The 26,546-nt window shown below is 33.3% G+C and overlaps 1 protein-coding gene and 1 long non-coding RNA gene across 2 annotated transcripts in view; both read right to left on the bottom strand.

Moving 5' to 3' along the window:
* Positions 1 to 26,546, bottom strand: part of LOC143258208 (uncharacterized) — a 309,532-nt gene that overhangs the window by 240,683 nt on the left and 42,303 nt on the right. The window lies entirely within an intron of this gene.
* On the bottom strand, positions 12,718 to 14,406 carry LOC143258203 (eclosion hormone-like). Its single transcript, XM_076517202.1, has 2 exons — positions 14,317 to 14,406; positions 12,718 to 13,111 (listed from the first exon to the last, which is right to left on the bottom strand). The coding sequence occupies exon 2, from the start codon at positions 13,109 to 13,111 to the stop codon at positions 12,860 to 12,862; it is 252 nt and encodes an 83-aa protein (XP_076373317.1). The 5' UTR covers positions 14,317 to 14,406; the 3' UTR covers positions 12,718 to 12,859.

Below are 26,546 nucleotides of genomic sequence, written 5' to 3'. Positions count from 1 at the left end.
CAAAAAAAGGAATAAAGGTAAATTTAGTAAAGCTAGAAAATTGCGAAGGAAATTTCTAAGTAGTTCGTTCACTTTCTCATTTGAACAATAAAACTGATATAAAATGAATAAGTAACAATATTTAAGAATATAATCTTTTCAATTAAAAGCTTTTGAATGGCATAACGAATTATTTCTCTAGTTTTATCTAACAATAAATTGGTAAATACTGAAAGAATAGGCGGCACAAAGACAACTTTGAATTCAATTTATTTCTAATTGTTTCAATTCAAAAATTATTTATATAATATTTAATATGTCAATATGATTTATTTTCAAATACTAAACTAATTAATATTAATTCTACAGTTCAACACAAAACGTGCACAACGCAATGTTTATGCCCCATTGGCTTAGTATCAAAGTTAATGTATATAACATTAAATTTTGTGGTATATTGCAGATTGAAACTTATCGGCAAGCACAAAAGGAACAGGAGAATTTTTATGTATCAAAATTCAAAATGGCCTAAATTACTATCTGATGATGATTAAGCTACTGGAGGGCTATTTGCGCTATCCGTCCCTAATTTAATAGTGTGAGGCTAGAGGGAAGGCAGCTAGTCATCACCACCCACTACCATCTCTTGGGCTACTCTTTTACCAACGATTAAGGGGATTGATCGTCACATTATAACGTCCCCACGGCTGAAAGGGCGAACATGTTTGACGCGACGGGGATGCGAATCCGCGACCCTCAGATTTTAACGCCACAACTATCGGTAGAATATAGTTAGACCTAATAAACAACTTTTGTGCAATTTTTTTATGATGAGTATCTTTTAAATGCATTCTTTAACACTTACAATATTTATGAAGACAGCATTTTGTCAAACAAAGAACAAAAGTGTTAGATAGCCATAAAATGTGCTATAAAAAATCTGCATTGTAGCATCCCATTTTACCTTTTATAGTAGTGCCTTCTAGTGCTAATGTTTCTTCGTTTTTTCTGAAAAACATGATTTTAAAATGTTAATGTTTCGTTTTCCAATAAATTCGAACAACTAATTAGTAGATTTATTTATTTTATATATTTTTAACATTTTCCATCATCTAAGGGCAACTTATGATATTATTTTAATAACACAACTTAAAAATAACATAGTGTGTATGTATGTGTTTTTTTTTTTATAGCAAAGACACGTCGGGCTATCTGCTGTGTCCACCGAGAGGAAAATAACATAGCAAAAGTAAAGACGAAACTACACAAAAATGTCGGTTTTCCAGCATATCCGTGAGAGAAACCGAACTCGGACATCAAAGTTTGGAAATAGTTTGACAAGGTAATGTTATGTCTTTCTCTATAAAGTAGATTCTTCGTCTTCGTGTTTAAGCATAGAGGTGTATTTCATAGATCTAAAATAATCTAAGTTCAAATGTCACAAACTGAAACAGCATATATTAGATTCGTCTTCTTTCTTCGTATATTTAGAAGACGAACTTGTCTCGTGAGCAGTTCGGTTTTAGTTACATGAATTTGTTGATTCGCTTAAAGTGATCTCATGTGACATGTTTTGTGTTCTTTCACGAGAAACAAAATGAAACCCAAGTGTACATATACATTTAAGAAGTAAAAGTAGTATAACGCTAGAATAAATATCGTTTCATAGTAAATACATATATATATTTCAATTTTTAATACCACTAAAACAGTTATACAAATGATATTGTGGCTAATCTTTTACTGGTGGCTTGCTTACACTATTTATGATTTTGAATTCCAAATGCTTATAACTTTAAGATTAAAAATTGAAAATGACATATAAGCATTTTGTGGTACTTAAGGAAAACTTTACGTGTGTGTAACCTTCAAAAACGTAAATTTGAACTTCGGTTTCCATCGAATAGTTCATCTTTCTCCACTTCCAATACAATGTGGAATGTTATACTTCAGCCTAAGGAACCATACCCTGTGGGTCCTCGTGTTTCGTGAAAATTCTTGTATTTCATTGGTTTGAGAGAAGTCACCGAAATCTCATTTCTGGCAGCAAACCCCAGGACATTGTATAAGCTTTATTTAATAGTATATCAATTTTAAAAATAACAGACACTTAAACGACATTATTAATTTGGTGTTTTTCTTTAGGAACCAAATACAGATGGTGGTGGTGTTATTCATCCTCAGTCGAACTACTTTGAATTCCACTTTTACGAGGGACTTAATTTGCTGTTTGAGTATTAAGTGACATCTTTCGTGTTGTGATGTTATTTTGAATTTCTAATCAGAATAATAAGGTTACTTTAATGTTTTAGATGCCTGTAATTTCTTAACCAGTACTCAATAAAAGAGAAGCCAATAAATCACGACATTTTATTTGACAAACTAGTACTTTAGTTGAACACCAGAGTTTTTCTTCAAAATATTTAAATGTTATAGATGAACAAGGTGTAATCCAGGAAGATTTCAGGCTTGCAAACAATAAGTAGAGATTCACTCCAGTTTGTTGAGGAAGGATGAAATCGTTTCAAAATCGTTGCAGTCAGGCATCATGGTACCACCAAACTGGACGCAGGCTTCAGCACACTCTTTCCCTTCGAAGTGGGCCCCGTAGATCTGTTTACACTGTCCGCAGTTCTTGATGCACAGCGAAACGCGGTTAAACCCTTCGGCCATGTGGTTGTCATAGCAACAGATCAACAATAGGATCAGACATGTTTTTAAGGAGATGCTAGAAGTGACCATCTGCTCGAGAAACGAGACGAAACGCAAAAGAAAATCGACAGGTTAATATTTCTCAATATGTGATAATCAATAAACAATTGGAAAAACACTATTGAAAAAACTAAAATTATAACAATCAAATAAAAATATGAATTTTAAAATAATTAAATAATTAAATTTATAACAAAGATGTACAAATGTGAAATATTTAATTATAAAACGAAATAAAAATGATAATTGTTAAAAATTACTGCTAAAAGAGTCAACATTTTTACGAAGTTCAATAATTCAGTCAAATATTTATATATATAACAAAAGGATGTTTTTATAATTCATTGTACTTCTTGAGGTATAATATTACATATCTTATATTCTATACATTCAACTTTTCTACAATTTTAGTCATTATCTATTCTCTGGATATAATGGATATAAACATTGTTTAGAATTATTTGTTTTAAATAAAGTAACTATAACACTGTATGAAGTATCACTACACCATAATGTTTCTCATATTTCTAGTCACTTTTTATAAACGCTGGCACCCTAGTGGTTAAACGACAGTGTACTGGCTTTAGACACGAAAAATCTGACCAAGTGATACTCTACAGTTGTTAACATAATGAGTTAAACTTATGTTTGTACACTTTAAGGTGTGAAAAGGGATATTTCATATCGTATAAAATTACAAACTGTTTACACTATCGGTTAAAAATAATACAATGTTTTTCTACAAATTGTGGTAGATAGCTAATCAACCTACTGTTTTTACGGTTGGTATGAGTGTGTATGTAAGTATATGAGGAACTCGTTTCTGAGAAACAAAACAGTTTGGATAACTGACACCATAATATAGAGCAACTGTTTCGATATATTCAAATAGGATGCAATCGATCTTACAAAAACATAAGGATTTTGTTCTGGTAACTAGAGTAACGTCTGAATTATTGTTTCTGATCGCTAGCCACGAATCACTATGGTCACACAAATTATCCAAACATTGCATATCAGAGAGAACTTTTACAACCCTATGTCGCTGATTTGTCCTTTAAACCATATGAGGCAACTAAATGTACAACCATTGAAACGGAATTTATGTAAACCATTTAATTATTTTTAAACATTGTTAAACTTCTTATATGATTTAATAATTGAATGTTTGTAACAGTAAACACCAGTTCGAGGTTAACTGCAAAACGTTATGTTTAATATAATTCAAAACATATTTTCTCACTTTTACGTCGAGGTGTCTATTACACAGAATATCGAGTTCTTCCCACGCGAGTGTTACCACTTTGTGACAAGATGGTTCCCTTCCAGTGTAGATAGTTTCAGTTTCTTAGATGAAGGAAAAGTCTACTTTATATACAAAAGAAAACACATCTATAATGGTCAGTGTGAGGTCCATGTTTAAAAGCCTGACCACGGGTCACTAAGTTGGTTAACTCCTGTCTCTCATCGGCCTAGCCAATGAACGTCAAGACGTTTAATAACTATTCTGTTCTCACATACTCGTTATTAAAATGAAAGTTACTCTAATTTTCAGTAGATACTATAACAAAACGGTGTTTGAAGAACTCTATGCATCGATGAAAAATATAAATACATAAAACAAATGTATAGGCAGCCGTTTCTAGTTGAAACAGAACAAGTTTTGGTAGTTTTTATGTTATTATATCTTCTAAAATGAACGAATATTAAATGATGAAGACCTTCTGTGTTTCTTTGAACAAATAAATCTGAGTAATTATAAGTTATTTAAAATACCAGTACAATATTAACAATTAATGTTTTTTTTAGGATAAAACGGTTAATACGTTTTTAAGATAACATAATGTCTAGGGACAACAAGAGACCTGTTGGTCCATCTCGGCTTTCCCATCTTGTAGGCCAAACTAAATTATCAAATTAAAACAGTAAATGCAGCACTTATCATTGACATATCTATCAAAATAAAATTGTCTTAGCTGGAAACGGTTTCTACCTCGTTTACGTCTGTACTTGTGTCCCGTAGTTCTATAATTTATTGCTGTTAACTATTAGAAATGTTGATGCATCAACATTATCAGTTCCTTTTACAATTTTAAACACATTCAATCAGATGCCCTCTAACTCTTCTTTTTTCAAAAGAGAACAGTATTAAGGATCTTAATCTCTCTTCATAAGACAACCTGTCTGTGTCAGGTACCATTTCAGAGGCTCTCCTCTGAATCTTTTCCAACAATTTAATTTATTTCCTGAGATAAGGAGCCCAAAACAGAACACAACACTTTATATGTGGTCTAACTAGTTTCCAAAAACATTTTCACCTCTTTAGATTCAACCTTGAATCTATTTGCCCTACCAATAGCAGCAACACTCTCATTGGTTGGCTTTAGAGAATTAACACCTATTACAACGGGATCCACTTTTTTGATGACACCATTAAAGTTGTTTCCATCTAAATTATACTTATAATTCAAATTATGATAACCCACATGCATAATCTTACATATATCATAATTAAAACCCATTTATTTGACCAACTCACTAAATGAACTTAATTCTTTTGTAAATCAGTAGCACTCTCTTCAGAGTAACCAAAACCCGAAACATTAATATCATAGCAAATTTAAGTAAGGCCCGGCATGGCCAAGCGCGTTAAGGGTCGTGGGTTCGCATCCCCGTCGCGCCAAACATGCTCGCCCTTTCAGCCGTGGGGGCGTTATAATGTGACGGTCAATCCTACTATTCGTTGGTAAAAGAGTAGCCCAAGAGTTGGTGGTGGGTGGTGATGACTAGCTGATGACTAATGCCAAAATAGGGACGGTTAGCACAGATAGCCCTCGAGTAGCTTTGTGCGAAATTCAAAAACAAACAAAACAAACAAACAAATTTAAGTGATTTATTGACCATTTCTTCATCCATATCATTTATGGAAATCATAAATAGTAAAGATTCTAATACTAATTCCTTAGATACCCCATTTGTGATATTAATCCAGTTTGACTGAGCTCTATTTCTAACAACGCACTGCTTTCTTCCATCAAGCCATTCTTCCATCCAATTAGTTAACTTCCCCCACCTAGATAGATAGTTATTTTTACAATCCTTTGGTGTGATACTTTGTCAAATACGTTTTGAAAGTCCAAATACATCATATCTACAATGTAACTTTCACCTACAAAAGTAGAAACCTTTTCAAAGAATATCAAAACATTTCTAATGCAAAATCTTCCTTTGGTGGAACAATGTTGACTATCCATCAAAGTATCTAAACTTTGTTAGATGATTTTACAAAATATGTTCTATGAAACTTTCCAAAACTTTTCCCACAACTGATGTAAGAATAAAAGATCTACAGTTACTAAGACAACTTGTTTTATCTTCCATGCAGACGTTGAAAAGCATTCGTTATTTTCCGAAGAGCTGGTGCTTGTCCAGTATTCAAGGACTTACAAAAATTGACAAGTTTTTAAAACTTATTTTTCATTTCAGTGTGAAAAGACACCACGTTTCGCTACGCTTCTTATCGTATGTGAATAAAATTGAATAATGAAGTGAACTGGTCACGTGTTGCAGTTAAGCAATGAAACTTAGCAGATCAAGAAGAACTGTTAAATAGAGAAAATTTATATAGCTGACTTTCAGATGCCTGTATAAAACTACATGTTAAAATGTTGTTTATTACATTACGAATATTGGACGACAGAAACAATGAAGCATTCAAAATCCTCTGTTTTGTGTTTGAGCACCTGATTTAAAGATAATCATCTTATTAAAGAAGCTGTTGTTATAAGAGACAAATACCTAGCACTATCTGGTATTCATGTATAAAATTATCATTTTCACTGTACGAAACAATATTATGTTTGATTCGTTTTTATTTATTTGTGTTCTGTTATTAAGTTTTATTCACTATACGATTCCACTAATCCTTTTACCAGTCTTACAATTATTGTATTCTAGATAACTCAGTGCTTTATGGGAAAGACCTATAAGAGAGACGAAAACCATGGAAATTTTTTTGTTTTTAATTTTGTTGCAATCAAGTCCGTTCTCAGAAAACTGGATCTGACAGGACCTCTTAGATCAAAATTACGAAAACAAATAGCACAGCTAGTCTTCAAGTAGCTTTACGTCAAATTCAGCAACAAACAGAATACAGCAGAGTTAGTTTGATGGAATTGGTCGAACAGTGTGAAATACAAATTCTTACAATCTAAATGGCAGCATAAGTTCATTCATTCGGCCAAACATGATCGCCCATACGGCTGTATGGGCGTTATACCGTGACAGTAAATTCCACTATTCATTGGTGAAAGAGTAGTCAAAGAGATGGCGGTAGGTGGACTAGCTGCCTTCTCTTTAGTCTTACATTGCTAAATTACGGAAGGTTAGCACAGATAGCCCACGTGTAGCTTCAGGTGAAATTACAAAAACAAAGAAACAAACAAAGTTCATTCGCCTGTACACATTACTGTATATAAGAAACTATTGTAAAATGAAATACTTAATTAATCTATGAACATTTTCATAAACCTTTCTAGTGAAAATTTTTTTTCTTTGTCGTTTTTGCAAGTCGTAAGAAAATGTGATTTCATGCTAAAGGTCACTGGTTGTAACAGTATCCCCATATAGATGTGCTGTTTATAATTCTTTTCATAATCCAAATTTTTAATCAACCATTAAATTGTTTAATTTTGGGAACAGTATATATATATTTTTATTTGATCGTAGAACATAACTTTTTTCGATAAAACTTTTCCATGATTTGGACACTGGATAAAATAAACAATTTATGTATGTCTCATTACAAATCAATGCTTCCAGTGGGCATAACCCTAAGGCTTACAATATTAACAATCGTGATTTTTCAGAGAATATACGGCCCCTTGCGTTGTTTTGTGTTCAAGAAAGAAACAAAAATAACAACTAATTGTTTATTCTGCTACGTATCGACAGGATCGTATACTATGAAACTAAAAATTATATTAATATTTATCATTTCACTACTATTATACTGTAATACTTATACATACATATTAGCGGTTTTTATAAAAGAATAAAAATGTCTTAATAATTTTTGGAAGTAAAGATTTTTATTCACTATCGAATTCATAACTAAATGTTTCTTATTCTACAAGGCTTCGAATTTTAAAAAATAAATATTTATATCGATGTTAGGTCAAAATTATTTTTAAAAAAGTCTTCGATGTCAGGCCTAGATACTTTTGAAACAACTATTATCAGTTGTGATATACATATACATATATACACACAAGATAACTTTAAAACATCAACGTTTTTTCAGAACACCAAGGAAAGAAAATAATTTTAAAGAGACAGAAATCGTCACTACAGGTAATTTTTGAATAAAGTTTTCGGCATTTTCTGCTAAAACATCTTATGATATAGGCAATCAAGACTCAGACAATCTTGCCATAATTTATAACCGTTGATAAGAAAGAGGTAAATCAGTAAGCGGTCCTCTCCGCCCATATGGCTACTCTTAACTGAATACTGTGAATAACTGTTACGTCGTTAACAACCCTTTAGCTGACAGAACAAAACATGTTCTGGGATATATTGTGGATCGTAACATTCGATCATTAAGTGATAAAATATCGAAATGTTCTATCAAGACCATAAAATATATATGATGTATTTCATGTATATATGGCAGACTTAAAATAAAAATGAATAAATTATAACTGTTTTGACCTAAACAGACTTACACATTTTTAATTTATGTATCTTCCTTTTTCAACTAATGTAATTTTCGACTTCTTATAGGTTTTCCTTCAAAATTGATTGTTCTTTAAAAAATCTGAATTGTTGAACATAATTCGTGGCTTTCATGCGCTTTTTAATTCTTTCTGTTAATTGTTTCTTTTTACATTCCAACCAATAAACAGAGGTAGTAAAAAGGGTCGATAAAATTTTTATCCAATAAGCAAAATTGTTACAAAAGAGTTGTGAAGGAGAGTTGGAAGCGTCTTTTATCAGTCTATAGGGTCGGAATTAAAAAACTTGAAGCATCTTCCTCCACTAAGAAAAGGGTTGAAAGTATTTTTATCCAATAAACAAGAACTGTTGAAAAATATTTCAAACATCCATAGCCAATAAAAAGGCCGGTACAAAAGCATCTATTCAATAAGTAGAGTTGTTAAATAAAGTAGTAAAAATCTGTTATTCAAATAAACGGGTTTGATTAAAGATTAAAGAAAAGGGCTGAAAACATTATTCTCTAATAAATAGAGTTTTTGTAACAAATTGTTGAAAATTCCTTTATCCAGTAAAACAGTAAAACAAAGCTGGTTAAAGATTAAAGAGGGTTGAACTCATTTTATCCAATAAACGTTTCGTTGCTGATGAAATGGTGTGTTTGGACTTTGTTGACCGCATGAAATAAAACTCGAATTTTAGCATTATAATTCTAAAAATTACCATCGACAAATCGGATTACTGACAGTAAAACAAAAAGGATCGTAAGGAAATCTTATAAATCTACCCTATCCAACAAACAAGACAAGAACGAAAAACATGAGAAATCTCAAAGTTTGAACTAAAATCTTTTACGGAAAATAAAAAAATTACTGAATTTTAGGTGATATAGCGACATACTGATATACGTAAACTTTTTTTAAATAAAGGTATTTTTTAATGAAAAGAATAAATTCTTTCATTGCTAAGAAAAGTGCAACAACTCAAAATTATTTCTTCCGGTGATATGAATAGAAGTAGCTAAAATCAGTTCTCCCATATATTGAAGATTACCACTAATAAAATAACCTCTTTCGTTATTAAAATCAGTTCTTCTGTTGATAAGAAAATAAGCAGTTATTAATAATCAGTTCTTCTTGTTGATAAGAAGAGAAGCCGTAATTGTTTGTTTGTTTTTGGATTTCGCACAAAGCTACTCGAGGGCTATCTGTGCTAGCCGTCCCTAAGTTAGTAATGTAAGACAAGAGGGAAAGCAGCTAGTCATCACCACCCACCGCCAACTCTTGGGCTATTCTTTAACCAACGAATCGTTGGATTGACCGTTACATTATAATGCCTCCACGGCTGAAAGGGCGAGCATGTTTGACGCGACGAGGATGCGAACCTGTGACCCTCCGATTACGGGTCGCACGCCTTAACACGCTTGGCCATGACAGGCCGTTGCCGTAATTGTAAATCAGTTCTTCTGTTGATAAGGGGCCCGGCATGGCCTAGCGCGTTAAGGCGTGCACTTCGTAATCTGGGGGTCGCGGGTTCGCGCCCGAGTCGCGCCAAACATGCTCGCCCTCCCAGCCGTGGGGGCGTTATAAAGTAACGGTCAATCCCACTATTCGTTGGTAAAAGAGTAGCCCAAGAGTTGGCGGTGGTGGTGATGACTAGCTGCCTTCCTCTAGTCTTACACTGCTAAATTAGGGACGGCTAGCACAGATAGCCCTCGAGTAGCTTTGTGCGAAATTCCAAAACAAACAAATCTGTTGATAAGAAGAGAAGCCGTAATGGAAAAATCAGTTCTTTTCTTGGCAAGAAGATAGAAGTGTGCATACCACAAAGAGGTATGTCTTAAAAGTATTTATCATATAAAGAGAGCAAACCACACATTATTAGTCTCTTGACGTTCAACCTATTTAACAATTTGCGTGACAGCTCACTGAAGCTTGCTTGTGGACCCCTCACCCCTGAAAAAAACAATAAACAGTACGTAGGTCCTACGTAGGTCCGAGATTTCTTATTGCGGTGCTTGTCAAGAGATTAAAATTTCCTTAGATAAATTCATCCGTAGGGTTGTTATTCATATATGTTGAACATAACGTGTATGCACATTCATACAAAATATTACTTTCAGTTCTGTGGTTGTGATTGTAACCATTTGGGTGGGCACCCAGTGGCTAAATTATATACACACTCGACAGGGCCTTATAGTACAAAGTGTGAAGATTCATAACGTAAAAATAAATGTTATGAATTACAATACACATGAGGGAATGTTACCATTGTAGCGAAAGCTATTTTATAAATTAGATATTGTGGACAGCAAAAAAACATTTCCACGTTCCAGAATTATTTCACATTTCACAATCCTTTACTAGAGTAACCATAATAGTACTAACTGAAATATTTCTTAAACAACCGATTCTTTTGCTTCTCCCAATTCTGTAACTAAAAAAAAGACCCGCAAGATATTTGCAATGAAATTAATATCTTTATAGTAGAATTACATCTTTAAAAGTAGGACCATAGACCTAGACCATGATCGAATTATTTTTCCATTTAATTAACTTAACAGGAATCAAACGAATGTCAATAATTAAACTGATCGAAGAGAATTTTCAATTTTAAACTACTACAAAAGAATTATGATCTCAGACATTGAAATGTAAAATTCCATTTGTCTTAAGCCTAACAATAGTTTAATCTTTATTAAGTACGGCTTGTACTCGACAAAGTGATTTTGTTTGTTTGTTTGTTTTGGAATTTCGCACAAAGCTAGTCGAGGGCTATCTGTGCTAGCCGTCCCTAATTTAGCAGTGTAATACTAAAGGGAAGGCAGCTAGTCATCACCACCAACCGCCAACTCTTCGGCTACTCTTTACCAACGAAAAGTGGGATTGACCGTCACATTATAACGCCCCCACGGCTGGGAGTGCGAGCATGTTTAGCGCGACTCGGGCGCGAATCCGCGACCCTCAGATTACGAAGCGCACGCCTTAACGCGCTAGGCCATGCCAGGCCCCAACAAAGTGATAAATCACCATTTTAACTTGTGTACGTTACCTTATTTAGTTAGGGTTAAACTTTGCCGCACTTAATTATTCGTATATAACTTTCTAATTTCATTCTACGACATAACTTAACTTTGAATAACTTAAGATCAGTGATTTGACTGTATAAACAGTAGTGAAAAAATGTCCATTTTCTATAACAATACAAACAACGGATATTTGTCATTATATAGAGAACGCACGCACAAGAGATTTTACTAACAAGTGTTGAGTACTTTTTCTACAGTGTTTGCTGATAATTCTTAATCACATTTTCTGCCATTTTTTAAAATAAATTTAACACAAGAAAATAATGTCAAGTGGTATTGGACCGGGCGTTACCTAATGATTAAACAACGATTAAATAACATTATCATTCCAAATTAACTCAAAGAGACACTATCACCCAGAACTAACTCCAAATGACATTATCACAAGGACCTAACTCGACATGATAGTGTTACCTGGAGCTAACTACTACTGATAATATTGCTTGGAGCTAATTCTATATGACGTTATTACTGCCTGGAATTAAATCCAAATTACAGTATTACCCAAAACGAAATAGAAATGTCAATATTACCCGTCATTCATATCAAAAAACCTAGTATTTAATATTAGGGATTTTCGCCGATATGACCAAGCTTCAATATGTCGTTTTGACGACCATGTCAGCTAGTCAAGCTTCAATATGTCGTCATGACGACCACATCAGTCAGCTTCATTAGTCAGTGTTCAATATGACTGTTAATATGTCGTCTTCAAGACCGAACTAAACATTCCAGTAATAAAACTTAGGAGTTTCCATATTGTTATGACAACCAAGGCAGATAGACCGAGCAGATATGTTTAATCACGTTTTTTTCGATGTGCTCGGTGTTTTGTGTCAACTTCTAATGATCCATCAAGCTAAGCGAAGCACAAAAATAAACAAACAGACAGCAAGAGCATCTGTAAAACAAACAACCTACAAAGAGATGAGTTTCCATCAACACAAAAATACTAACATCATCACACTAAATGGAAATAGCTTAGCCTTTAGTTCTGAGATATTAATATGGTTTCATTATTTCAATAGAAGTCATATATTTTTGGATTCTCATTGGTGTGGACCTAAGACTCGTGCTGGTCGTGAAAATTGTATTATAGAAACTGAAATAATATGTTTCATACTGAAGTTTCTTTAAACGGTTATTGCTCGAAACATGAATTCTAAAGTAATCATAAAATGTCTTTTATTATAGAAATGGAAAAAAATCAAAACAGAGAGATGAGAGTTAATAAACCACGACATTTTATTTGTCAAACTGGTACTTTAGTTGAACACCAGAGTTTCTCTTCAAAATATTTAAATGTTATAGAAGAACACGGTGTAATCCAAGAAGATTTCAGTCATACAAACAATAAGTAGAGATTCACTCCAGTTTGTTGAGGAAGGATGAAATCGTTTCAAAATCGTTGCAGTCAGGCATCATGGTACCACCAAACTGGACGCAGGCTTCAGCACACTCTTTCCCTTCGAAGTGGGCCCCGTAGATCTGTTTACACTGTCCGCAGTTCTTGATGCACAGCGAAACGCGGTTAAACCCTTCGGCCATGTGGTTGTCATAGCAACAGATCAACAATAGGATCAGACATGTTTTTAAGGAGATGCTAGAAGTGACCATCTGCTCGAGAAACGAGACGAAACGCAAAAGAAAATCGACAGGTTAATATTTCTCAATATGTGATAATCAATAAACAATTGGAAAAACACTATTGAAAAAACTAAAATTATAACAATCAAATAAAAATATGAATTTTAAAATAATAAAATTTATAACAAAGATGTACAAATGTGAAATATTTAATTATAAAACGAAATAAAAATGATAATTGTTAAAATTACTGCTAAAAGAGTCAACATTTTTACGAAGTTCAATAATTCAGTCAAATATTTATATATATAACAAAAGGATGTTTTTATAATTCATTGTACTTCTTGAGGTATAATATTACATATCTTATATTCTATACATTCAACTTTTCTACAATTTTAGTCATTATCTATTCTCTGGATATAATGGATATAAACATTGTTTAGAATTATTTGTTTTAAATAAAGTAACTATAACACTGTATGAAGTATCACTACACCATAATGTTTCTCATATTTCTAGTCACTTTTTATAAACGCTGGCACCCTAGTGGTTAAACGACAGTGTACTGGCTTTAGACACGAAAAATCTGACCAAGTGATACCCTACAGATGTTAACATAATGAGTTAAACTTATGTTTGTACACTTTAAGGTGTGAAAAGGGATATTTCATATCGTATAAAATTACAAACTGTTTACACTATCGGTTAAAAATAATACAATGTTTTTCTACAAATTGTGGTAGATAGCTAATCAACCTACTGTTTTTTACGGTTGGTATGAGTGTGTATGTAAGTATATGAGGAACTCGTTTCTGAGAAACAAAACAGTTTGGATAACTGACACCATAATATAGAGCAACTGTTTCGATATATTCAAATAGGATGCAATCGATCTTACAAAAACATAAGGATTTTGTTCTGGTAACTAGAGTAACGTCTGAATTATTGTTTCTGATCGCTAGCCACGAATCACTATGGTCACACAAATTATCCAAACATTGCATATCAGAGAGAACTTTTACAACCCTATGTCGCTGATTTGTCCTTTAAACCATATGAGGCAACTAAATGTACAACCATTGAAACGGAATTTATGTAAACCATTTAATTATTTTTAAACATTGTTAAACTTCTTATATGATTTAATAATTGAATGTTTGTAACAGTAAACACCAGTTCGAGGTTAACTGCAAAACGTTATGTTTAATATAATTCAAAACATATTTTCTCACTTTTACGTCGAGGTGTCTATTACACAGAATATCGAGTTCTCCCCACGCGAGTGTTACCACTTTGTGACAAGATGGTTCCCTTCCAGTGTAGATAGTTTCAGTTTCTTAGATGAAGGAAAAGTCTACTTTATATACAAAAGAAAACACATCTATAATGGTCAGTGTGAGGTCCATGTTTAAAAGCCTGACCACGGGTCACTAAGTTGGTTAACTCCTGTCTCTCATCGGCCTAGCCAATGAACGTCAAGACGTTTAATAACTATTCTGTTCTCACATACTCGTTATTAAAATGAAAGTTACTCTAATTTTCAGTAGATACTATAACAAAACGGTGTTTGAAGAACTCTATGCATCGATGAAAAATATAAATACATAAAACAAATGTATAGGCAGCCGTTTCTAGTTGAAACAGAACAAGTTTTGGTAGTTTTTATGTTATTATATCTTCTAAAATGAACGAATATTAAATGATGAAGACCTTCTGTGTTTCTTTGAACAAATAAATCTGAGTAATTATAAGTTATAAGTTATTTAAAATACCAGTACAATATTAACAATTAATGTTTTTTTAGGATAAAACGGTTAATACGTTTTTAAGATAACATAATGTCTAGGGACAACAAGAGACCTGTTGGTCCATCTCGGCTTTCCCATCTTGTAGGCCAAACTAAATTATCAAATTAAAACAGTAAATGCAGCACTTATCATTGACATATCTATCAAAATAAAATTGTCTTAGCTGGAAACGGTTTCTACCTCGTTTACGTCTGTACTTGTGTCCCGTAGTTCTATAATTTATTGCTGTTAACTATTAGAAATGTTGATGCATCAACATTATCAGTTCCTTTTTACAATTTTAAACACATTCAATCAGATGCCCTCTAACTCTTCTTTTTTCAAAAGAGAACAGTATTAAGGATCTTAATCTCTCTTCATAAGACAACCTGTCTGTGTCAGGTACCATTTCAGAGGCTCTCCTCTGAATCTTTTCCAACAATTTAATTTATTTCCTGAGATAAGGAGCCCAAAACAGAACACAACACTTTATATGTGGTCTAACTAGTTTCCAAAAACATTTTCACCTCTTTAGATTCAACCTTGAATCTATTTGCCCTACCAATAGCAGCAACACTCTCATTGGTTGGCTTTAGAGAATTAACACCTATTACAACGGGATCCACTTTTTTGATGACACCATTAAAGTTGTTTCCATCTAAATTATACTTATAATTCAAATTATGATAACCCACATGCATAATCTTACATATATCATAATTAAAACCCATTTATTTGACCAACTCACTAAATGAACTTAATTCTTTTGTAAATCAGTAGCACTCTCTTCAGAGTAACCAAAACCCGAAACATTAATATCATAGCAAATTTAAGTAAGGCCCGGCATGGCCAAGCGCGTTAAGGGTCGTGGGTTCGCATCCCCGTCGCGCCAAACATGCTCGCCCTTTCAGCCGTGGGGGCGTTATAATGTGACGGTCAATCCTACTATTCGTTGGTAAAAGAGTAGCCCAAGAGTTGGTGGTGGGTGGTGATGACTAGCTGATGACTAATGCCAAAATAGGGACGGTTAGCACAGATAGCCCTCGAGTAGCTTTGTGCGAAATTCAAAAACAAACAAAACAAACAAACAAATTTAAGTGATTTATTGACCATTTCTTCATCCATATCATTTATGGAAATCAAAAATAGTAAAGATTCTAATACTAATTCCTTAGATACCCCATTTGTGATATTAATCCAGTTTGACTGAGCTCTATTTCTAACAACGCACTGCTTTCTTCCATCAAGCCATTCTTCCATCCAATTAGTTAACTTCCCCCACCTAGATAGATAGTTATTTTACAATCCTTTGGTGTGATACTTTGTCAAATACGTTTTGAAAGTCCAAATACATCATATCTACAATGTAACTTTCACCTACAAAAGTAGAAACCTTTTCAAAGAATATCAAAACATTTCTAATGCAAAATCTTCCTTTGGTGGAACAATGTTGACTATCCATCAAAGTATCTAAACTTTGTTAGATGATTTTACAAAATATGTTCTATGAAACTTTCCAAAACTTTTCCCACAACTGATGTAAGAATAAAAGATCTACAGTTACTAAGACAACTTGTTTTATCTTCCATGCAGACGTTGAAAAGCATTCGTTATTTTCCGAAGAGCTGGTGCTTGTCCAGTATTCAAGGACTTACAAAATTGACAAGTTTTAAAACTTATTTTTCATTTCAGTGTGAAAAGACACCACGTTTCGCTACGCTTCTTATCGTATGTGAATAAAATTGAATAATGAAGTGAACTGGTCACGTGTTGCAGTTAAGCAATGAAACTTAGCAGATCAAGAAGAACTGTTAAATAGAGAAAATTTATATAGCTGACTTTCAGATGCCTGTATAAAACTACATGTTAAAATGTTGTTTATTACATTACGAATATTGGACGACAGAAACAATGAAGCATTCAAAATCCTCTGTTTTGTGTTTGAGCACCTGATTTAAAGATAATCATCTTATTAAAGAAGCTGTTGTTATAAGAGACAAATACCTAGCACTATCTGGTATTCATGTATAAAATTATCATTTTCACTGTACGAAACAATATTATGTTTGATTCGTTTTATTTATTTGTGTTCTGTTATTAAGTTTTATTCACTATACGATTCCACTAATCCTTTTACCAGTCTTACAATTATTGTATTCTAGATAACTCAGTGCTTTATGGGAAAGACCTATAAGAGAGACAAAACCATGGAAATTTTTTTGTTTTAATTTTGTTGCAATCAAGTCCGTTCTCAGAAAACTGGATCTGACAGGACCTCTTAGATCAAAATTACGAAAACAAATAGCACAGCTAGTCTTCAAGTAGCTTTACGTCAAATTCAGCAACAAACAGAATACAGCAGAGTTAGTTTGATGGAATTGGTCGAACAGTGTGAAATACAAATTCTTACAATCTAAATGGCAGCATAAGTTCATTCATTCGGCCAAACATGATCGCCCATACGGCTGTATGGGCGTTATACCGTGACAGTAAATTCCACTATTCATTGGTGAAAGAGTAGTCAAAGAGATGGCGGTAGGTGGACTAGCTGCCTTCTCTTTAGTCTTACATTGCTAAATTACGGAAGGTTAGCACAGATAGCCCACGTGTAGCTTCAGGTGAAATTACAAAACAAAGAAACAAACAAAGTTCATTCGCCTGTACACATTACTGTATATAAGAAACTATTGTAAAATGAAATACTTAATTAATCTATGAACATTTTCATAAACCTTTCTAGTGAAAATTTTTTTTCTTTGTCGTTTTGCAAGTCGTAAGAAAATGTGATTTCATGCTAAAGGTCACTGGTTGTAACAGTATCCCCATATAGATGTGCTGTTTATAATTCTTTTCATAATCCAAATTTTTAATCAACCATTAAATTGTTTAATTTTGGGAACAGTATATATATATTTTTATTTGATCGTAGAACATAACTTTTTCGATAAAACTTTTCCATGATTTGGACACTGGATAAAATAAACAATTTATGTATGTCTCATTACAAATCAATGCTTCCAGTGGGCATAACCCTAAGGCTTACAATATTAACAATCGTGATTTTTCAGAGAATATACGGCCCCTTGCGTTGTTTTGTGTTCAAGAAAGAAACAAAAATAACAACTAATTGTTTATTCTGCTACGTATCGACAGGATCGTATACTATGAAACTAAAAATTATATTAATATTTATCATTTCACTACTATTATACTGTAATACTTATACATACATATTAGCGGTTTTTATAAAAGAATAAAAATGTCTTAATAATTTTTGGAAGTAAAGATTTTTATTCACTATCGAATTCATAACTAAATGTTTCTTATTCTACAAGGCTTCGAATTTTAAAAAATAAATATTTATATCGATGTTAGGTCAAAATTATTTTTAAAAAAGTCTTCGATGTCAGGCCTAGATACTTTTGAAACAACTATTATCAGTTGTGATATACATATACATATATACACACAAGATAACTTTAAAACATCAACGTTCTTTCAGAACACCAAGGAAAGAAAATAATTTTAAAGAGACAGAAATCGTCACTACAGGTAATTTTGAATAAAGTTTTCGGCATTTTCTGCTAAAACATCTTATGATATAGGCAATCAAGACTCAGACAATCTTGCCATAATTTATAACCGTTGATAAGAAAGAGGTAAATCAGTAAGCGGTCCTCTCCGCCCATATGGCTACTCTTAACTGAATACTGTGAATAACTGTTACGTCGTTAACAACCCTTAGCTGACAGAACAAAACATGTTCTGGGATATATTGTGGATCGTAACATTCGATCATTAAGTGATAAAATATCGAAATGTTCTATCAAGACCATAAAATATATATGATGTATTTCATGTATATATGGCAGACTTAAAATAAAAATGAATAAATTATAACTGTTTTGACCTAAACAGACTTACACATTTTTAATTTATGTATCTTCCTTTTTCAACTAATGTAATTTTCGACTTCTTATAGGTTTTCCTTCAAAATTGATTGTTCTTTAAAAAATCTGAATTGTTGAACATAATTCGTGGCTTTCATGCGCTTTTTAATTCTTTCTGTTAATTGTTTCTTTTTACATTCCAACCAATAAACAGAGGTAGTAAAAAGGGTCGATAAAATTTTTATCCAATAAGCAAAATTGTTACAAAAGAGTTGTGAAGGAGAGTTGGAAGCGTCTTTTATCAGTCTATAGGGTCGGAATTAAAAAACTTGAAGCATCTTCCTCCACTAAGAAAAGGGTTGAAAGTATTTTTATCCAATAAACAAGAACTGTTGAAAAATATTTCAAACATCCATAGCCAATAAAAAGGCCGGTACAAAAGCATCTATTCAATAAGTAGAGTTGTTAAATAAAGTAGTAAAAATCTGTTATTCAAATAAACGGGTTTGATTAAAGATTAAAGAAAAGGGCTGAAAACATTATTCTCTAATAAATAGAGTTTTTGTAACAAATTGTTGAAAATTCCTTTATCCAGTAAAACAGTAAAACAAAGCTGGTTAAAGAGGGTTGAACTCATTTTATCCAATAAACGTTTCGTTGCTGATGAAATGGTGTGTTTGGACTTTGTTGACCGCATGAAATAAAACTCCGAATTTTAGCATTATAATTCTAAAAAATTACCATCGACAAATCGGATTACTGACAGTAAAACAAAAGGATCGTAAGGAAATCTTATAAATCTACCCTATCCAACAAACAAGACAAGAACGAAAACATGAGAAATCTCAAAGTTTGAACTAAAATCTTTTACGGAAAATAAAAAAAATTACTGAATTTTTAGGTGATATAGCGACATACTGATATACGTAAACTTTTTTTTAAATAAAGGTATTTTTTAATGAAAAGAATAAATTCTTTCATTGCTAAGAAAAGTGCAACAACTCAAAATTATTTCTTCCGGTGATATGAATAGAAGTAGCTAAAATCAGTTCTCCCATATATTGAAGATTACCACTAATAAAAATAACCTCTTTCGTTATTAAAATCAGTTCTTCTGTTGATAAGAAAATAAGCAGTTATTAATAATCAGTTCTTCTTGTTGATAAGAAGAGAAGCCGTAATTGTTTGTTTGTTTTTGGATTTCGCACAAAGCTACTCGAGGGCTATCTGTGCTAGCCGTCCCTAAGTTAGTAATGTAAGACAAGAGGAAAGCAGCTAGTCATCACCACCCACCGCCAACTCTTGGGCTATTCTTTAACCAACGAATCGTTGGATTGACCGTTACATTATAATGCCTCCACGGCTGAAAGGGCGAGCATGTTTGACGCGACGAGGATGCGAACCTGTGACCCTCCGATTACGGGTCGCACGCCTTAACACGCTTGGCCATGACAGGCCGTTGCCGTAATTGTAAATCAGTTCTTCTGTTGATAAGGGGCCCGGCATGGCCTAGCGCGTTAAGGCGTGCACTTCGTAATCTGGGGGTCGCGGGTTCGCGCCCGAGTCGCGCCAAACATGCTCGCCCTCCCAGCCGTGGGGGCGTTATAATGTAACGGTCAATCCCACTATTCGTTGGTAAAAGAGTAGCCCAAGAGTTGGCGGTGGGTGGTGATGACTAGCTGCCTTCCTCTAGTCTTACACTGCTAAATTAGGGACGGCTAGCACAGATAGCCCTCGAGTAGCTTTGTGCGAAATTCCAAAACAAACAAATCTGTTGATAAGAAGAGAAGCCGTAATGGAAAAATCAGTTCTTTTCTTGGCAAGAAGATAGAAGTGTGCATACCACAAAGAGGTATGTCTTAAAAGTATTTATCATATAAAGAGAGCAAACCACACATTATTAGTCTCTTGACGTTCAACCTATTTAACAATTTGCGTGACAGCTCACTGAAGCTTGCTTGTGGACCCCTCACCCCTGAAAAAAAAATAAACAGTACGTAGGTCCTACGTAGGTCCGAGATTTCTTATTGCGGTGCTTGTCAAGAGATTAAAATTTCCTTAGATAAATTCATCCGTAGGGTTGTTATTCATATATGTTGAACATAACGTGTATGCACATTCATACAAAATATTACTTTCAGTTCTGTGGTTGTGATTGTAACCATTTGGGTGGGCACCCAGTGGCTAAATTATATACACACTCGACAGGGCCTTATAGTACAAAAGTGTGAAGATTCATAACGTAAAAATAAATGTTATGAATTACAATACACATGAGGGAATGTTACCATTGTAGCGAAAGCTATTTTATAAATTAGATATTGTGGACAGCAAAAAACATTTCCACGTTCCAGAATTATTTCACATTTCACAATCCTTTACTAGAGTAACCATAATAGTACTAACTGAAATATTTCTTAAACAACCGATTCTTTTGCTTCTCCCAATTCTGTAACTAAAAAAAAGACCCGCAAGATATTTGCAATGAAATTAATATCTTTATAGTAGAATTACATCTTTAAAAGTAGGACCATAGACCTAGACCATGATCGAATTATTTTTCCATTTAATTAACTTAACAGGAATCAAACGAATGTCAATAATTAAACTGATCGAAGAGAATTTTCAATTTTAAACTACTACAAAAGAATTATGATCTCAGACATTGAAATGTAAAATTCCATTTGTCTTAAGCCTAACAATAGTTTAATCTTTATTAAGTACGGCTTGTACTCGACAAAGTGATTTTGTTTGTTTGTTTGTTTTGGAATTTCGCACAAAGCTAGTCGAGGGCTATCTGTGCTAGCCGTCCCTAATTTAGCAGTGTAATACTAGAGGGAAGGCAGCTAGTCATCACCACCAACCGCCAACTCTTGGGCTACTCTTTTACCAACGAAAAGTGGGATTGACCGTCACATTATAACGCCCCCACGGCTGGGAGTGCGAGCATGTTTAGCGCGACTCGGGCGCGAATCCGCGACCCTCAGATTACGAAGCGCACGCCTTAACGCGCTAGGCCATGCCAGGCCCCAACAAAGTGATAAATCACCATTTTAACTTGTGTACGTTACCTTATTTAGTTAGGGTTAAACTTTGCCGCACTTAATTATTCGTATATAACTTTCTAATTTCATTCTACGACATAACTTAACTTTGAATAACTTAAGATCAGTGATTTGACTGTATAAACAGTAGTGAAAAAATGTCCATTTTCTATAACAATACAAACAACGGATATTTGTCATTATATAGAGAACGCACGCACAAGAGATTTTACTAACAAGTGTTGAGTACTTTTTCTACAGTGTTTGCTGATAATTCTTAATCACATTTTCTGCCATTTTTTAAAATAAATTTAACACAAGAAAATAATGTCAAGTGGTATTGGACCGGGCGTTACCTAATGATTAAACAACGATTAAATAACATTATCATTCCAAATTAACTCAAAGAGACACTATCACCCAGAACTAACTCCAAATGACATTATCACAAGGACCTAACTCGACATGATAGTGTTACCTGGAGCTAACTACTACTGATAATATTGCTTGGAGCTAATTCTATATGACGTTATTACTGCCTGGAATTAAATCCAAATTACAGTATTACCCAAAACGAAATAGAAATGTCAATATTACCCGTCATTCATATCAAAAAACCTAGTATTTAATATTAGGGATTTTCGCCGATATGACCAAGCTTCAATATGTCGTTTTGACGACCATGTCAGCTAGTCAAGCTTCAATATGTCGTCATGACGACCACATCAGTCAGCTTCATTAGTCAGTGTTCAATATGACTGTTAATATGTCGTCTTCAAGACCGAACTAAACATTCCAGTAATAAAACTTAGGAGTTTCCATATTGTTATGACAACCAAGGCAGATAGACCGAGCAGATATGTTTAATCACGTTTTTTCGATGTGCTCGGTGTTTTGTGTCAACTTCTAATGATCCATCAAGCTAAGCGAAGCACAAAAATAAACAAACAGACAGCAAGAGCATCTGTAAAACAAACAACCTACAAAGAGATGAGTTTCCATCAACACAAAAATACTAACATCATCACACTAAATGGAAATAGCTTAGCCTTTAGTTCTGAGATATTAATATGGTTTCATTATTTCAATAGAAGTCATATATTTTGGATTCTCATTGGTGTGGACCTAAGACTCGTGCTGGTCGTGAAAATTGTATTATAGAAACTGAAATAATATGTTTCATACTGAAGTTTCTTTAAACGGTTATTGCTCGAAACATGAATTCTAAAGTAATCATAAAATGTCTTTTATTATAGAAATGGAAAAAATCAAAACAGAGAGATGAGAGTTAATAAACCACGACATTTTATTTGTCAAACTGGTACTTTAGTTGAACACCAGAGTTTCTCTTCAAAATATTTAAATGTTATAGAAGAACACGGTGTAATCCAAGAAGATTTCAGTCATACAAACAATAAGTAGAGATTCACTCCAGTTTGTTGAGGAAGGATGAAATCGTTTCAAAATCGTTGCAGTCAGGCATCATGGTACCACCAAACTGGACGCAGGCTTCAGCACACTCTTTCCCTTCGAAGTGGGCCCCGTAGATCTGTTTACACTGTCCGCAGTTCTTGATGCACAGCGAAACGCGGTTAAACCCTTCGGCCATGTGGTTGTCATAGCAACAGATCAACAATAGGATCAGACATGTTTTAAGGAGATGCTAGAAGTGACCATCTGCTCGAGAAACGAGACGAAACGCAAAAGAAAATCGACAGGTTAATATTTCTCAATATGTGATAATCAATAAACAATTGGAAAAACACTATTGAAAAAACTAAAATTATAACAATCAAATAAAAATATGAATTTTAAAATAATTAAATAATTAAATTTATAACAAAGATGTACAAATGTGAAATATTTAATTATAAAACGAAATAAAATGATAATTGTTAAAAATTACTGCTAAAAGAGTCAACATTTTTACGAAGTTCAATAATTCAGTCAAATATTTATATATATAACAAAAGGATGTTTTTATAATTCATTGTACTTCTTGAGGTATAATATTACATATCTTATATTCTATACATTCAACTTTTCTACAATTTTAGTCATTATCTATTCTCTGGATATAATGGATATAAACATTGTTTAGAATTATTTGTTTTAAATAAAGTAACTATAACACTGTATGAAGTATCACTACACCATAATGTTTCTCATATTTCTAGTCACTTTTATAAACGCTGGCACCCTAGTGGTTAAACGACAGTGTACTGGCTTTAGACACGAAAAATCTGACCAAGTGATACTCTACAGTTGTTAACATAATGAGTTAAACTTATGTTTGTACACTTTAAGGTGTGAAAAGGGATATTTCATATCGTATAAAAATTACAAACTGTTTACACTATCGGTTAAAAATAATACAATGTTTTTCTACAAATTGTGGTAGATAGCTAATCAACCTACTGTTTTTACGGTTGGTATGAGTGTGTATGTAAGTATATGAGGAACTCGTTTCTGAGAAACAAAACAGTTTGGATAACTGACACCATAATATAGAGCAACTGTTTCGATATATTCAAATAGGATGCAATCGATCTTACAAAAACATAAGGATTTTGTTCTGGTAACTAGAGTAACGTCTGAATTATTGTTTCTGATCGCTAGCCACGAATCACTATGGTCACACAAATTATCCAAACATTGCATATCAGAGAGAACTTTTACAACCCTATGTCGCTGATTTGTCCTTTAAACCATATGAGGCAACTAAATGTACAACCATTGAAACGGAATTTATGTAAACCATTTAATTATTTTTAAACATTGTTAAACTTCTTATATGATTTAATAATTGAATGTTTGTAACAGTAAACACCAGTTCGAGGTTAACTGCAAAACGTTATGTTTAATATAATTCAAAACATATTTTCTCACTTTTACGTCGAGGTGTCTATTACACAGAATATCGAGTTCTCCCACGCGAGTGTTACCACTTTGTGACAAGATGGTTCCCTTCCAGTGTAGATAGTTTCAGTTTCTTAGATGAAGGAAAAGTCTACTTTATATACAAAAGAAAACACATCTATAATGGTCAGTGTGAGGTCCATGTTTAAAAGCCTGACCACGGGTCACTAAGTTGGTTAACTCCTGTCTCTCATCGGCCTAGCCAATGAACGTCAAGACGTTTAATAACTATTCTGTTCTCACATACTCGTTATTAAAATGAAAGTTACTCTAATTTTCAGTAGATACTATAACAAAACGGTGTTTGAAGAACTCTATGCATCGATGAAAATATAAATACATAAAACAAATGTATAGGCAGCCGTTTCTAGTTGAAACAGAACAAGTTTTGGTAGTTTTATGTTATTATATCTTCTAAAATGAACGAATATTAAATGATGAAGACCTTCTGTGTTTCTTTGAACAAATAAATCTGAGTAATTATAAGTTATAAGTTATTTAAAATACCAGTACAATATTAACAATTAATGTTTTTTTAGGATAAAACGGTTAATACGTTTTAAGATAACATAATGTCTAGGGACAACAAGAGACCTGTTGGTCCATCTCGGCTTTCCCATCTTGTAGGCCAAACTAAATTATCAAATTAAAACAGTAAATGCAGCACTTATCATTGACATATCTATCAAAATAAAATTGTCTTAGCTGGAAACGGTTTCTACCTCGTTTACGTCTGTACTTGTGTCCCGTAGTTCTATAATTTATTGCTGTTAACTATTAGAAATGTTGATGCATCAACATTATCAGTTCCTTTACAATTTTAAACACATTCAATCAGATGCCCTCTAACTCTTCTTTTTTCAAAAGAGAACAGTATTAAGGATCTTAATCTCTCTTCATAAGACAACCTGTCTGTGTCAGGTACCATTTCAGAGGCTCTCCTCTGAATCTTTTCCAACAATTTAATTTATTTCCTGAGATAAGGAGCCCAAAACAGAACACAACACTTTATATGTGGTCTAACTAGTTTCCAAAACATTTTCACCTCTTTAGATTCAACCTTGAATCTATTTGCCCTACCAATAGCAGCAACACTCTCATTGGTTGGCTTTAGAGAATTAACACCTATTACAACGGGATCCACTTTTTTGATGACACCATTAAAGTTGTTTCCATCTAAATTATACTTATAATTCAAATTATGATAACCCACATGCATAATCTTACATATATCATAATTAAAACCCATTTATTTGACCAACTCACTAAATGAACTTAATTCTTTTGTAAATCAGTAGCACTCTCTTCAGAGTAACCAAAACCCGAAACATTAATATCATAGCAAATTTAAGTAAGGCCCGGCATGGCCAAGCGCGTTAAGGGTCGTGGGTTCGCATCCCCGTCGCGCCAAACATGCTCGCCCTTTCAGCCGTGGGGGCGTTATAATGTGACGGTCAATCCTACTATTCGTTGGTAAAAGAGTAGCCCAAGAGTTGGTGGTGGGTGGTGATGACTAGCTGATGACTAATGCCAAAATAGGGACGGTTAGCACAGATAGCCCTCGAGTAGCTTTGTGCGAAATTCAAAAACAAACAAAACAAACAAACAAATTTAAGTGATTTATTGACCATTTCTTCATCCATATCATTTATGGAAATCAAAAATAGTAAAGATTCTAATACTAATTCCTTAGATACCCCATTTGTGATATTAATCCAGTTTGACTGAGCTCTATTTCTAACAACGCACTGCTTTCTTCCATCAAGCCATTCTTCCATCCAATTAGTTAACTTCCCCCACCTAGATAGATAGTTATTTTACA

Source organism: Tachypleus tridentatus, chromosome 7, assembly GCF_004210375.1.
Source record: "Tachypleus tridentatus isolate NWPU-2018 chromosome 7, ASM421037v1, whole genome shotgun sequence".
NCBI classification, from domain to species: domain Eukaryota; kingdom Metazoa; phylum Arthropoda; class Merostomata; order Xiphosura; family Limulidae; genus Tachypleus; species Tachypleus tridentatus.
The sequence above is the reverse complement of the archived record's forward strand: the minus strand, read 5'-3'. Positions and strand labels throughout refer to the sequence as shown.

What these genes read in the sequence shown, in the direction of transcription:
- LOC143258203 (XM_076517202.1), bottom strand. Translation starts at nt 13,111, where the DNA reads ATGGTCACTTCTAGCATCTCCTTAAAAACATGTCTGATCCTATTGTTG.